The sequence below is a fragment of the Hylobates moloch genome, unplaced genomic scaffold (genome assembly GCF_009828535.3).
Source record: "Hylobates moloch isolate HMO894 unplaced genomic scaffold, HMol_V3 SCAFFOLD_12, whole genome shotgun sequence".
In the NCBI taxonomy this organism is placed as follows: Eukaryota; Metazoa; Chordata; class Mammalia; order Primates; family Hylobatidae; genus Hylobates; species Hylobates moloch.
The window spans coordinates 45,627,738-45,638,632 of NW_026652287.1; the positions used below are offsets into that span (position 1 = coordinate 45,627,738).

At 55.4% G+C, this 10,895-nt stretch overlaps 3 protein-coding genes and 1 pseudogene across 4 annotated transcripts; 2 read left to right on the forward strand and 2 right to left on the reverse strand.

The window, feature by feature from the left end:
- Nucleotides 1–1,140: 1,140 nt before the first annotated feature.
- On the reverse strand, nucleotides 1,141–2,558 carry WDR83OS (WD repeat domain 83 opposite strand). Its single transcript, XM_032169824.2, has 4 exons — nucleotides 2,419–2,558; nucleotides 2,194–2,299; nucleotides 1,588–1,685; nucleotides 1,141–1,493 (listed from the first exon to the last, which is right to left on the reverse strand). Exons 1-4 carry the CDS (start codon nucleotides 2,466–2,468, stop codon nucleotides 1,427–1,429), a joined length of 321 nt encoding a protein of 106 aa, XP_032025715.1. The 5' UTR covers nucleotides 2,469–2,558; the 3' UTR covers nucleotides 1,141–1,426.
- WDR83 (WD repeat domain 83) lies at nucleotides 2,505–8,800 on the forward strand. Of its 2 annotated transcripts, none has more exons than XM_032169821.2 (9): nucleotides 2,505–2,958; nucleotides 3,042–3,162; nucleotides 3,245–3,350; nucleotides 3,640–3,688; nucleotides 3,772–3,898; nucleotides 5,919–5,986; nucleotides 6,080–6,188; nucleotides 6,273–6,387; nucleotides 8,675–8,800. In XM_032169821.2, exons 1-9 carry the CDS (start codon nucleotides 2,856–2,858, stop codon nucleotides 8,687–8,689), a joined length of 813 nt encoding a protein of 270 aa, XP_032025712.1. In that variant the 5' UTR covers nucleotides 2,505–2,855; the 3' UTR covers nucleotides 8,690–8,800. The 2 variants fall into 2 exon arrangements, with proteins under 2 accessions (XP_032025712.1, XP_032025711.1); XM_032169820.2 differs by having other exon boundaries at nucleotides 2,515–2,958; nucleotides 8,608–8,757.
- Nucleotides 8,801–8,807: 7 nt separating this feature from the next.
- Nucleotides 8,808–10,846, reverse strand: DHPS (deoxyhypusine synthase). The gene is made up of 4 exons (XM_032169822.2): nucleotides 10,375–10,846; nucleotides 10,192–10,295; nucleotides 9,101–9,226; nucleotides 8,808–9,018 (listed from the first exon to the last, which is right to left on the reverse strand). Exons 1-4 carry the CDS (start codon nucleotides 10,427–10,429, stop codon nucleotides 8,923–8,925), a joined length of 381 nt encoding a protein of 126 aa, XP_032025713.1. The 5' UTR covers nucleotides 10,430–10,846; the 3' UTR covers nucleotides 8,808–8,922.
- Nucleotides 9,204–10,381, forward strand: LOC116478530 (uncharacterized; annotated as a pseudogene).
- Nucleotides 10,847–10,895: the final 49 nt, after the last annotated feature.

Genomic DNA, 10,895 nt, shown 5'->3' on the forward strand with positions numbered 1-10,895 from the left:
AAGGTGACATTGGCGTCTCACGGGCTATGAAGAGTCTTGGAATGCCTGTTAATGCCAGTAGGAGCAGAAGTGCTTTTCCTAAGGGGGCCAGGTTTTCCTAGCCGGTGTAGTGTGTCCATGGGAATTCAGGATGTCCCATGGACCTTCAGTGTTAGGATCCTGGAAGGACCTAGCTTGCCTAAGAGGAGGATTTGATGAAGAGTCCTATACTGTGGGGATTGGGACGTTGGGTAAATACCCTTGGAGTACTGGGGATGGGATCCAGCCTGGTTGAGAAAGATGCCTGGGTGTTCCGGAGAGAAAAGAGGGTCTGACAAGTGGGGAAGGACCCCGAGTCTCTCATGCCTTTCCCAATTCCTACCAGTTCATTCTCTGATAAGAAAACAAAGCCCAGGCCAGGTGCAGTGGCTCAAGCCTGCAATCCCAGCACTTTGGGAGGACCAGGCTGGTGGATCACTTGGGCCCGGGAGTTTGAGACCAGCCTGGGCAACATGGGTTCTTTTGTAGAAACGGATTTGAAAACACAAAATTCGCAATTTTACACAAAATGTAAAAATACAAAAATTAGCTGGGCATGGTGGCACATGCCTATAATCCCAGCTACTTGGGAGACTGAAGCAGGAGAATCACTTGAACCTGGGAGGCAGAGGTTGCAGTGAGCCGAGATCAAGATCGTGCCATTGCACTCCAGCATGGGCAACAAGAGCGAAACTCTGTCTCAAAAAAAAAAAAAAAAAATTAACTGGGCATGGTAGCACACATTTGTGGTCCCAGTTACGTGGCAGGCTGAGGTGGGAGGATTGCTTGAGCCCAGGAGTTTGAGGCTGCAGTGAGCATAGATTGTGCCACTGCACTCAGCCTGCACGACAGATCAAGGCCATTTTCTTTTTTTCTTAAAAAGAAAAAAAAAAAAAGGAAACCAAAGCCCAGATTATCTAGGTCAGCAGGCCATCTGGTGAGTTGCCAGAGGGCAGAAGTCACTGTCTTGTCCCTAGCACCTGACTTAAGACACAAGGTTTATGAAGTAAGCAAGTGAACAGCCAGAAGCCTCCAGACTGGGGCCCCACGCCAGGGCTATGGGGCTAGAGCCCTTCCTGCCAGCTAGGAGGAACACCCCAATGAACAGAAGAGGCTGACAGCCAGAGTGAAAAACTTTATTATTAACAAGTTTCAACGAGAAAGCAAATGAATACCCCTAAAAACATGGACAGCATCTCCCCCAGCAGCAGGCAGGGGAAGGGAGGCAGGAGGGGTAGGCCTAGGGTGTTCCCTAGGAAAGGGCCAGGTTCCCTCCATCCAGCTGGGGGCACTGAGACAGCCTCATTCAGGGAAGTCCAGGATGGCAGCTGAGGGCAGCAGGTTGAGCAGCCAAAACCCAGGCCTAGTGGATAGACAGGGTCCAAAATGTGACCTTTCTAGGCTGATATCACCATGGGGGCGTCATGGGCTGAGGATTCTGCAGATAGGACATCACCACGGCAGAGATGGACAGCCTGAGACAGGAGAGAGTTGTCAGTCTAGGATGGGCAGGCTGGGGTCCCCCCACCCCTTACTCAAGAGTCACTTGTTCTGTAGGCCAAGTCTCACATGAAGCTACTCATCATTTGCTTCGTGTCCTCCGAGCTCCGAGAGTTGGCAAAGCTGATGAAGGAGCAGTAGACAGCGACCCAAGCACACCACTTCAGCTGGGGAAAGGTAGGTGGGTGGGCAGGTCAGTGAAAGGCGTAACAATGAGTCCCCGAAGCCACCTTTCCAGACACCAGTTCATGCCCACTGATTCCATCCCATGCAGCTGAGACCTTGCCCCCCTGGAACTCCTCAGTCCCACCTGCTCATGGCATACTCCAGATACATGGTTTCTAGTTCTACTGTCTGGCCTGCGTCTCTCAGGGCCAAGAGAGACTCTGACATCCCACATGCTTAAGACCCTGCCCTTTTTCCACGAGTCCTCTCCAAGTTGCTTCAAAGCCTGGCCCCACCCGCAGACCAATCTGCCACAACCCCACCCTGACCCGAATCCTTGACTTCACCAAAGACTGGGGCTTTCTTGGCCCAGCGTCATCCCAGCCCCACTCCCGGCCGATCTCAGGTCCCGCCCCATCAGCAAAGACAAGACGCCGGCTTCATTCCAAACCCGCCCCTGGGTCTCGTTCTCAGGTCCAGCTACACCCATAGAAGCTCAACCCCGCCCACCTTCAGCATAAGGCCGCACATGCTGAAGATCATGCCCAGCAGGTTCATGTAGTCCGGCGTCGGGTCGTCCAAGGCCGGGTTACATTCGCTCGGCGGGGGCTTGTACCTGCGACAGGCTCGAGGGTCAGGGGCGCTCAGGTCGTGCCCCCAGGATAGACAGGCGCTTCCCAGGGCCCCGATCCACACCCACAACCCGAACCGTGGCCATGACGCTGGGGTCCTCACCTCAGCACTTTGTTCGGCCTCCGTGGGTCCGACATATTGTTAGCAGACATAGCGAGTCGAAGGCCAGGTCACGCCTCTTCCGCTGCAGGAATTGAAGCTTCCGGCGTGCAAGCTGAGGGCGGATTTTGGAGTAACACTCGAGGCCCTCGCACTTCCGTTCCTCGTAACAGAGGCTTGGACTCCCCCTACCCAGAGAACGGAGATTTCGGAGAAGCCAGAAATCTTCCTTGCAAAGGGGAAATGGGGAAAAGAACCTGAAAGCGGGCTTCAATAGTTCCAACCCGATCACCCAAATGCCAAAATGATGAACCCGAAAGTGATAAACAGGAAGTAGGTCAGGAAGAACAATAATAAGGTTACACCCAAACGTGGGTTTCGAAGGCGCGGAATCTTCCGTACAGACCGATTTAAAGCTGCGAGGAAGGGGTCATGGGAGCATGGCTTTCCCTGAGCCAAAGCCGCGGCCTCCGGAGCTGCCGCAGAAACGGTTGAAGACGCTGGACTGCGGGCAAGGGGCGGTACGAGCCGTACGATTTAATGGTGAGCGCCTTCGTCTTCATTCCGGGTCCTCCTCCCGCCTCCTGAGGTCGGCGGCCCAGTAACCCCCGCCTGGTGTTCCCCAGTGGATGGCAATTACTGCCTGACGTGCGGCAGTGACAAGACCCTGAAGCTGTGGAACCCGCTTCGGGGGACGCTGCTGCGGACGTATAGCGGCCACGGCTACGAGGTGCTAGATGCGGCCGGGTGAGCCGGGGACCAGGCTGGGATGGGAGCGCTGAGGCTGGGATCCGAGGTCGATGCTGATCTTCCTCCTCCTGTACTCCAGCTCCTTTGACAACAGCAATCTCTGCTCCGGCGGCGGGGACAAGGCGGTGGTTCTGTGGGATGTGGCATCAGGGCAGGTCGTGCGCAAATTCCGGGGCCACGCAGGGGTGAGTGAAAGCCTGGAGACCCTTATTCGAGCGGAGGGGACCCGTATTAGCGCATAGGTGGTGACAAGGCCACCCCCATTACACCGTAAGGATCCCTTCCCCAGATGACGATCCCCCCGCTCCGCATGCCAGGCTAGGCAGTCACCAACCCCTATCCTTGCTGTTCCCCCAAAACCTTTCACCTCCCCTTCTCCTAGCCTTTGCCCTTGCTTTAACTGACACTGGGAACCCTGCCTTTATCCCAATCCTCCAAAGTCCAGCCTCCTCTGAGTGGCAATAACTTTCTCAGAAGGTGAACACGGTGCAGTTTAATGAAGAGGCCACAGTTATCCTGTCCGGTGAGTCTGGGGCCTAAGCAGGGGGGCCCAGGGTGCTGCCCTCCCCCTCCAAACCTGACCTCACCATCATGCTGGCCTCACAGGCTCTATTGATTCCAGTATCCGCTGTTGGGATTGCCGCTCACGGAGGCCTGAGCCAGTGCAGACGCTGGACGAGGCCAGAGATGGCGTGTCCAGCGTGAAGGTGTCAGACCACGAGGTCCTGGCAGGGTGAGTGGAGCCAGGACCTGGTCTCACCCCAGGTGCTACTGGGAATCATAGCTGCCCCCATGCTCAGATTAGAACCTACTCTCAGCTGGGCACAGTGGCACACAGCTGTAGTCCCAGCTACTTGGGAGGCTGAGGTGGAAGGATCAGAGTCCAAGAGTTCGAAGCACCACTGCACTCCATGCTGGGTGAAAGTGAGACTGTCTAAAAAAATAATAATAATCTGGCCGGGCACAGTGGCTCACACCTGTAATCCCAGCACTTTGGGAGGCCGAGGTGGGCAGATCACTTGAGGTCAGGAGTTTGAGACCAGCCTGGCCAACATGGTGAAACCCCATCTCTACTAAAAATAGAAAAATTAGCCGGGTGTGGTGACGGGAGCCTGTAATCCCACCTACTCGGGAGGCGGAGGCAGGAGAATCGCCTGAACCTGGGAATTGGAGGTTGCAGTGAGCCGAGATTGTGCCACTGCACTCCAGCCTGGGCGACAGAGTGAGACTCCATCTCAAAAAAAAAGATAAAATAAAATGATTTTTAAAAATAAATAAAAATAGGCCGGGTGCGGTGGCTCATGCCTGTAATCCCAGCACTTTGGGAGGCTGGGGTGGGTGGATCATGAGGTCAGGAGATCGAGACCATTCTGGCTAACATGGTGAAACCCCGTCTCTACTAAAAATACAAAAAATTAGCTGGGCATCGTGGCAGGCGCCTGTAGTCCCAGCTACTCGGGAGGCTGAGGCAGGAGAATGGCGTGAACCCGGGAGGCAGAGCTTGCTGTGAGCCGAGATCGCGCCACTACACTCCAGCCTGGGCGTTAGAGCGAGACTCCGTCTCAAAAAAATAAATAAAAATAATCATAAGGAAGATTTTTTTTTTTTTTTGAGACGCAGTCTCGCTCTGTCGCCAGGCTGGAGTGCAGTGACATGATCTCAGCTCACTGCAACCTCCAACTCCTGGGTTCAGGGGATCCTCCTGCCTCAGCCTCCCGAGTAGCTAGGACTACAGGCAGACGCCACCACACCCGGCTAATTTTTGTATTTTTAGTAGAGACGGGGTTTCGCCATGTTGGCCAGGAGGGTCTCCATCGCTTGACCTCTTGATCCACCCGCCTCAGCCTCCCAAAGTGCTCAAATTACAGGCGTGAGCCACCGCGCCCGCCGAAAAAATATATTTTCTATTCATTAAGTGAAAGTGAAGAGATTATCATAAAGATCTTCACATTGAGAAGGCAGAGGAGGAGGAGGAAGAGAAGGGATTGATCTTGGTGTCTCAGGGCTGATAGAGGCAGAAGAAAATCCACATATAAGTGGACGCGTTCAGTTCAAACCGTGTTGTTCATGGGTCAACTGTACTTTGAAAAGTGCTCCCTCTGGTGGCTGTGGGGGTGCAAGGAGACCAGAACAGTCTAGATGCTGGTGCTGGGTAGTGGGGAAAGTGGTGGGACTGAGTGGTGGGACTGAGGAGGAGGAGCTGAAGAATGCAGGAAAAGGGGGAATTGGGCCAGGTGAGATGGCTCACACCCGTAATCCCAGCACTTTGGGAGGCTGAGGCGGGCGGATCACCTGAGGTCGGGAGTTCGAGACCAGCCTGACCAACATGGAGAAACCCCGTCTCTACTAAAAATACAAAATTAGCCGGGCATGGTGGCGCATGCCTGTATTCCCATCTACTTGGGAGGCTGAGGCAGGAGAATCGCTTGAACCCGGGAGGCAGAGGTTGCGGTGAGCCAAGATCACGCCATTGCACTCCAGCCTGGGCAACAAGAGCAAAACTCTGTCTCAAAAAAACAAGAAAGAAAGAAAAGGGGGAATTGGAAGGACTCCAAGGGTTTGGAAAGGGGGTGTGGGTCTTGGAAACGATGGAGTAGGATGTAACTGGCCCTGGGCCTGAGTGTCAAGGCCAGAGCTTTAGAATTCCACTCCTGTGCACTGGAAGAGCAGGCCCAGCGGGCTGGGAAGGCACAGGGCTGCCTGGAGCCATGGAGCCTAGGCAAGGCTCCCGCTGGATCTACCCTCTCCTGCAGCTCCGTGGACGGCCGCGTGAGACGCTATGACCTGAGGATGGGGCAGCTCTTCTCAGACTATGTGGGCAGTGAGTGTGGCCGGGGATGTGGGACAGGCAGGGAAGATGGGGGGCCAGCCAGGGGCATCCCACTCTCATTCACCTACCCCCTCCTCCCCCAAGGCCCCATCACCTGCACCTGCTTCAGCCGGGACGGGCAGTGCACCCTGGTGTCCAGCCTGGACTCCACGTTACGCCTCCTGGACAAAGACACAGGGGAGCTGCTGGGCGAGTGAGTCCTTGTGGTCATGGGGATCCCCTTCCCTCCTCTCCCACCCCTGGAGAGGACCAAGCCCCCGATCCTGTCCGCCCTTAGGTACAAGGGCCATAAGAACCAGGAATACAAGCTGGACTGCTGCCTGAGCGAGCGTGACACACATGTGGTCAGCTGCTCTGAGGACGGGAAGGTGTTCTTCTGGGACCTGGTGGAGGTGAGGTGCCCCAGCCCAGCCCTACTTCATACCTAGGTGCCTGCCCCATCTCAGCCCTGTCCTTACCTCAGTCACTGCAGGGCCTGAAGGCTAGGATCTTTTTTTTTTTTTTTTTTTGAGGTGAGTCTTGCTTTGTTGCCCAGGGTAGAATGCAGTGGCGCAATCTTGGCTCACTGTAAACTCCGCCTCCCAAATTCAAGCCATTCTCCTTCCTGCCTCAGCCTCCTGAGTAGTTGGGATTATAGGTGCGTGCCACCACGCCCAGCTAATTTTTGTATTTTTAGTAGAGACGGAGTTTCACCATGTTGGTCAGGCTGGTCTTGAACTCCTGACCTCATGATCCACCCACCTCGGCCTTCTAAAGTGCTGGGATTACAGGCGTGAGCCACCACGCCTGGCCCTTTTTTCTTTTTTTGAGATGGAGTCTCACGCTGTTGCCCAGGCTGGAATGTGGTGGCGCCATCTCAGCTCACTGCAACCTCTGCCCCCCAGGGTTCAGGTGATTCTCATGTCTCAGCCTCCCGAGTAGCTGGGTTTACAGGCCCCCACCACCACACCTGGCTAATTTTTGTATTTTTAGTAGAGACGGGGTTTCACCACGTTGGCCAAGCTGGTCTCAAACTCCTGACCTCAAGTGATCCACCCACCTCGGCCTCTCAAAGTGCTGGGATTACAGGCCTGAGCCACTGTGCCCAACTTGGGCTAGAGAGAAGATGAGGCAGGAAGGGCATTCCAGGCAAAGGGAACAGCATATGTTAAGGTGTAGAGGTGTGGCCTGCGCATGCATCAGTCAGGAAACAAAGGCTTCAGGGTGGTGGCAGCTGGGGCAAGATCCGGATCAGGCTGGGCCGCAGATGCCAGGCCGAGCAACTGGCATTGACCCCTGGGCAAGGGGGAGCTGACGGCCATGTCTAACCTTGGGTGAGACAGGGCTGTAGTCATTCAAGAAACTGGAGCTACATCTTAGCATCCCTGTGCATGGTTTCAAGCCCTGAGCCCTGTCCTTTACATGTCCCAGCCTGGTGGGGAGTCAGGCCAGAAATAGACCATCCTGGTGTAGTGGGGTCAGAGCTAGGGGAATCTTGGCAAAGGAGACATCAGCGCTGGGCTTGGTCAGGGGAACTAAGGCCCATAAGAGGATGGAGGGAACAGGGGGAGCCCTGGAGGCTTGATGGACAAGCTCTTGCTTTAGGAGCTAAGATAGCAAGAATGTTCCACCTATTTCTTACGGGCCCAGTAGAACAGAAGTTGCCTTGGGAGGGCAGGCACATCAAGGGACATTTTCAAGGTGGAAAGAGGAACCATGACTTGCTTGAGGAACTGTTTACATTGTGCTGTGACCAGGGAAAGTGGGGATCATTGGGGCTGCCAAGCGGACAGGATGGAGCCCAGCTGGTGGCAGGGAACGGGCAAGCTGCGAGCAAGGCATGCTCCAAGCATGGTAGTGGCAGAAAATCAGTGGTCTCTGGACACAGTCTAGAAGCAGAGCCAAAAGGAATGACTGATAGAGGAACGTGTGGTACAAGAAAAAGACTCCTGGCCAGGCACGGTGGCTCACACCTGTAATCCCAGCACTTTGGGAGGCAGAGGGGGGTGGATCACGAGGTCAGGAGATAGAGATCATCCTGGCCAACATGGTGAAACCCCGTCTGTACTAAAAATACAAAGATTAGCTGGGCATGGTGGTGTGTGCCTATAATCCCAGCTACTCGGGAGGCTGAGGCAGGAGAATCCCTTGAACTAGGGAGTCAGAGGTTGCAGTGAGCCAAGATCGCACCACTGCACTCCAGCCTGTCAACAGAGCGAGACTCCATCTCAAAAAAGAAAAAGAAAAGAAAAGACTCCTAAAGTCAGGCGTGGTGGCTCACACCTGTAATCCTAGCACTTTGGGAGGCCAAGGCAGGAGGATCACTTGAGGCCAGGAGTTCGAGACCAGCCTGGGCAACATGGTAAGCCCCCATCTCTGTTATTTTAAAAAATCAATAAGAGGCTCCCAAGACTTGCAGCCTGAACACCTGGTAGGACGGAGCTACTGAGGGGCTCAGTCTGGGGTAGATTAATTTTGCAGTGTCCAGGAGGCAATTAGAGGCAGGTGGCTGAAGGTCAGGGGAGAGGTGACTGAGGGCTTCGGGCAGGACTGAGATGGGGGGTGCCCAGGGACCTCAGGAACCAGGGGACAGCCCAGCCACAGAAAACCACTCCCTACCCCTCGCTCCACAGGGTGCCCTGGCTCTGGCCTTGCCTGTGGGTCGCGGTGTGGTGCAGTCGCTGGCCTACCACCCCACAGAGCCCTGCCTGCTGACCGCCATGGGAGGCAGCGTCCAGTGCTGGCGGGAGGAGGCCTATGAGGCAGAGGATGGAGCAGGCTGAAGACAGGGGACCCACCAACAGGACCAAGGACCGAGACACAGACGCAGAAGGACTTTAGAGACCATCTTATTCTAGACACATGGCAGACCAAAAAGTAGGGGAGGGGCTGGGTCTGCAAATTAATAAATAGAGGACGGGGTAAGACCTTCCTGGGACCGCAGCCGCTCAGTCCTCATTCTTCTCATGCATGAAGGCATCCATCTTCTGGGCAAAGGTTTCAGCCACAAGCAGGGGGAAGACCAGGGAGGCGTCAGCATAGACCTGGGTGGGGGGAACCTGGTTAAGCCATGGGACCCACGCCCATCGTCCCAGAGACCCTGTGCCCCACCCAGCCAGCCCTTACCTTGACGGGCTGTGCATCCACCCGGATCTTGCCCCAGGAGACAGCCTCGTCTGGTCGGGCACCTGAGTCAGAGCCATCAAACTCCTGGGCTGTGTTGATGTAGATAGCGTAGTCAGCCCCGTTCCGCTGTGGGGAGGAGAGGGGCACCAAGGGCCCAGTCAACCAGACACAGGAGACAGACAGACACAGAGGGAGGACACCATAGCCAAACAAGCTGAGAGGTGTGTCCCAGATGAAGAAAGCCCTTCACAGACCCTCGCTCCCAGACAGGGCCCATGTCAATGTCTGGGGTCACTAGAGCTGCTGGGCAACGATGGCCGTGTTTCCCCAGACCCAACAGCCAGGTGTCAACAACCCTGCCCCATCTGCAAGGCAGGAGCTGCCAGCAACTCTTATCTTCAGAAGCCCTCCAAATCCAACCACCGCCCGCCTCCACGGGGCCCACCCTGATCCCTGCATGGTCACCACTGTCCTGGACTGGAGTTCTCACTCACCTGCCGCCATCTGTTCACCACATGGCCACCAGGGGGAGCATGGAAACCCGAGTCAAGTCCTCTCCCACCTCCCTCAGTGCAAAAGTCAAAGCCCCGCCTCAGTCCACAGGGCCCAGCAGGCTCCCTGTGGCACCTCCCTGCATCACCTCCTGGCCCTCACCACTCCACTTTCCCCTCACCAGGTACCCAGCTGTTCCTGGATTACTTCAGGCACCCCAGAGTCTTTGCAATGGCTGTTCCCTGTCCTGGGAACTTTGCGATCCAGCAGCAGAAACTCCTGACATGGGAGACAACCACATGGCTCCTGGGAGATGCCTCCCCAAACCCCTGCTCCCAACTCACGCTTCCAGAAGCCTCCTTCCAAACCCCTCGTTGGACAGCACCCCTTTCTCTTCTCATCCCATCATCTAGTATTCTCCGTAGCAATGACTGCCCCCTGACATGGATGTCCCTTGTTTGCTATCTCCCCTACTAGAACATCAGTCCCAGGGAAGCAGGGATCCTGGCCTGTCTAGTTCATGCTGTCTCCCCAGCACATGGCATAGGCCTAGTACACAGCACATCTGCACAGTGGGCCAAAGCGTCACCCCCACTCACCATGAGGTTGGCATTGGCAATGTGGTGCTTGACCACGCCCCCGCCCAGAATGATCATCCCAGTGCACTTGGCAAAGATGGCCTGTGTGTTGATGAGCCTGAGGTCTGGGGGAAGAGGGCCGAAGTCAGGCCTTGGACTCAGCCGGCCCTCCTTCCCCTCTCCTCTGTGGCCCTAGCACCTCACCCTCAACGATGTCCAGGACCAGGCCTGGGTTCTTGTAGGAATGGAAGAAGATCATGTCACCCAGCGAGCCGTCTGTAAGTGCGGGACTAAACACAGGGATGTGGTTCTGCAGAGAACATGACAGGACAGTGGCTGGAGCTCAGAGCCTCGTCCCTGTGCTGGCTACATCACTACCTGACTGTGGACGGGGTGCCTAATTTCTCTAGGACTGTTTCCTCAATTGTAAGCATAACAGAAACACCTCACAGATGAGGCCTATACGAGAAAACCCACAGAAAACACTTAGGATAGTGCCCGGCACATAAAGAACCAGCCTATTCTTAGCTTGCTGAGCTGTTTCTCTGTCTCTCTCTCTCTTTTTTTTTTCCTGAGACGGAGTTTCACTCATTGCCCAGGCTGGAGTGCAATGGCACAATCTCAGCTCACTGCAACCTCTGCCTCCTGGGTTCCAGTGATTCTCCTGCTTCAGGTAGCTAGGATTACAGGCGTGTGCCACCACACCCAGCTAATTTTGCATTTTG

What these genes read in the sequence shown, in the direction of transcription:
- WDR83OS (XM_032169824.2), bottom strand. Translation starts at nt 2,468, where the DNA reads ATGTCTGCTAACAATATGTCGGACCCACGGAGGCCGAACAAAGTGCTG. An exon ending in AGGCCGAACAAAGTGCTGAG is followed by an intron (nt 2,300 to 2,418) that starts GTGAGGACCCCA and finishes AGCCTGTCGCAG; the next exon opens with GTACAAGCCCCCGCCGAGCG. An exon ending in TGTGCGGCCTTATGCTGAAG is followed by an intron (nt 1,686 to 2,193) that starts GTGGGCGGGGTT and finishes ACCTTTCCCCAG; the next exon opens with CTGAAGTGGTGTGCTTGGGT.
- WDR83 (XM_032169820.2), top strand. Translation starts at nt 2,856, where the DNA reads ATGGCTTTCCCTGAGCCAAAGCCGCGGCCTCCGGAGCTGCCGCAGAAA. An exon ending in ACGAGCCGTACGATTTAATG is followed by an intron (nt 2,959 to 3,041) that starts GTGAGCGCCTTC and finishes GGTGTTCCCCAG; the next exon opens with TGGATGGCAATTACTGCCTG. An exon ending in AATTCCGGGGCCACGCAGGG is followed by an intron (nt 3,351 to 3,639) that starts GTGAGTGAAAGC and finishes TAACTTTCTCAG; the next exon opens with AAGGTGAACACGGTGCAGTT.
- DHPS (XM_032169822.2), bottom strand. Translation starts at nt 10,429, where the DNA reads ATGATCTTCTTCCATTCCTACAAGAACCCAGGCCTGGTCCTGGACATC. An exon ending in GGTCCTGGACATCGTTGAGG is followed by an intron (nt 10,296 to 10,374) that starts GTGAGGTGCTAG and finishes CTCTTCCCCCAG; the next exon opens with ACCTCAGGCTCATCAACACA. An exon ending in TTGCCAATGCCAACCTCATG is followed by an intron (nt 9,227 to 10,191) that starts GTGAGTGGGGGT and finishes TCCTCCCCACAG; the next exon opens with CGGAACGGGGCTGACTACGC.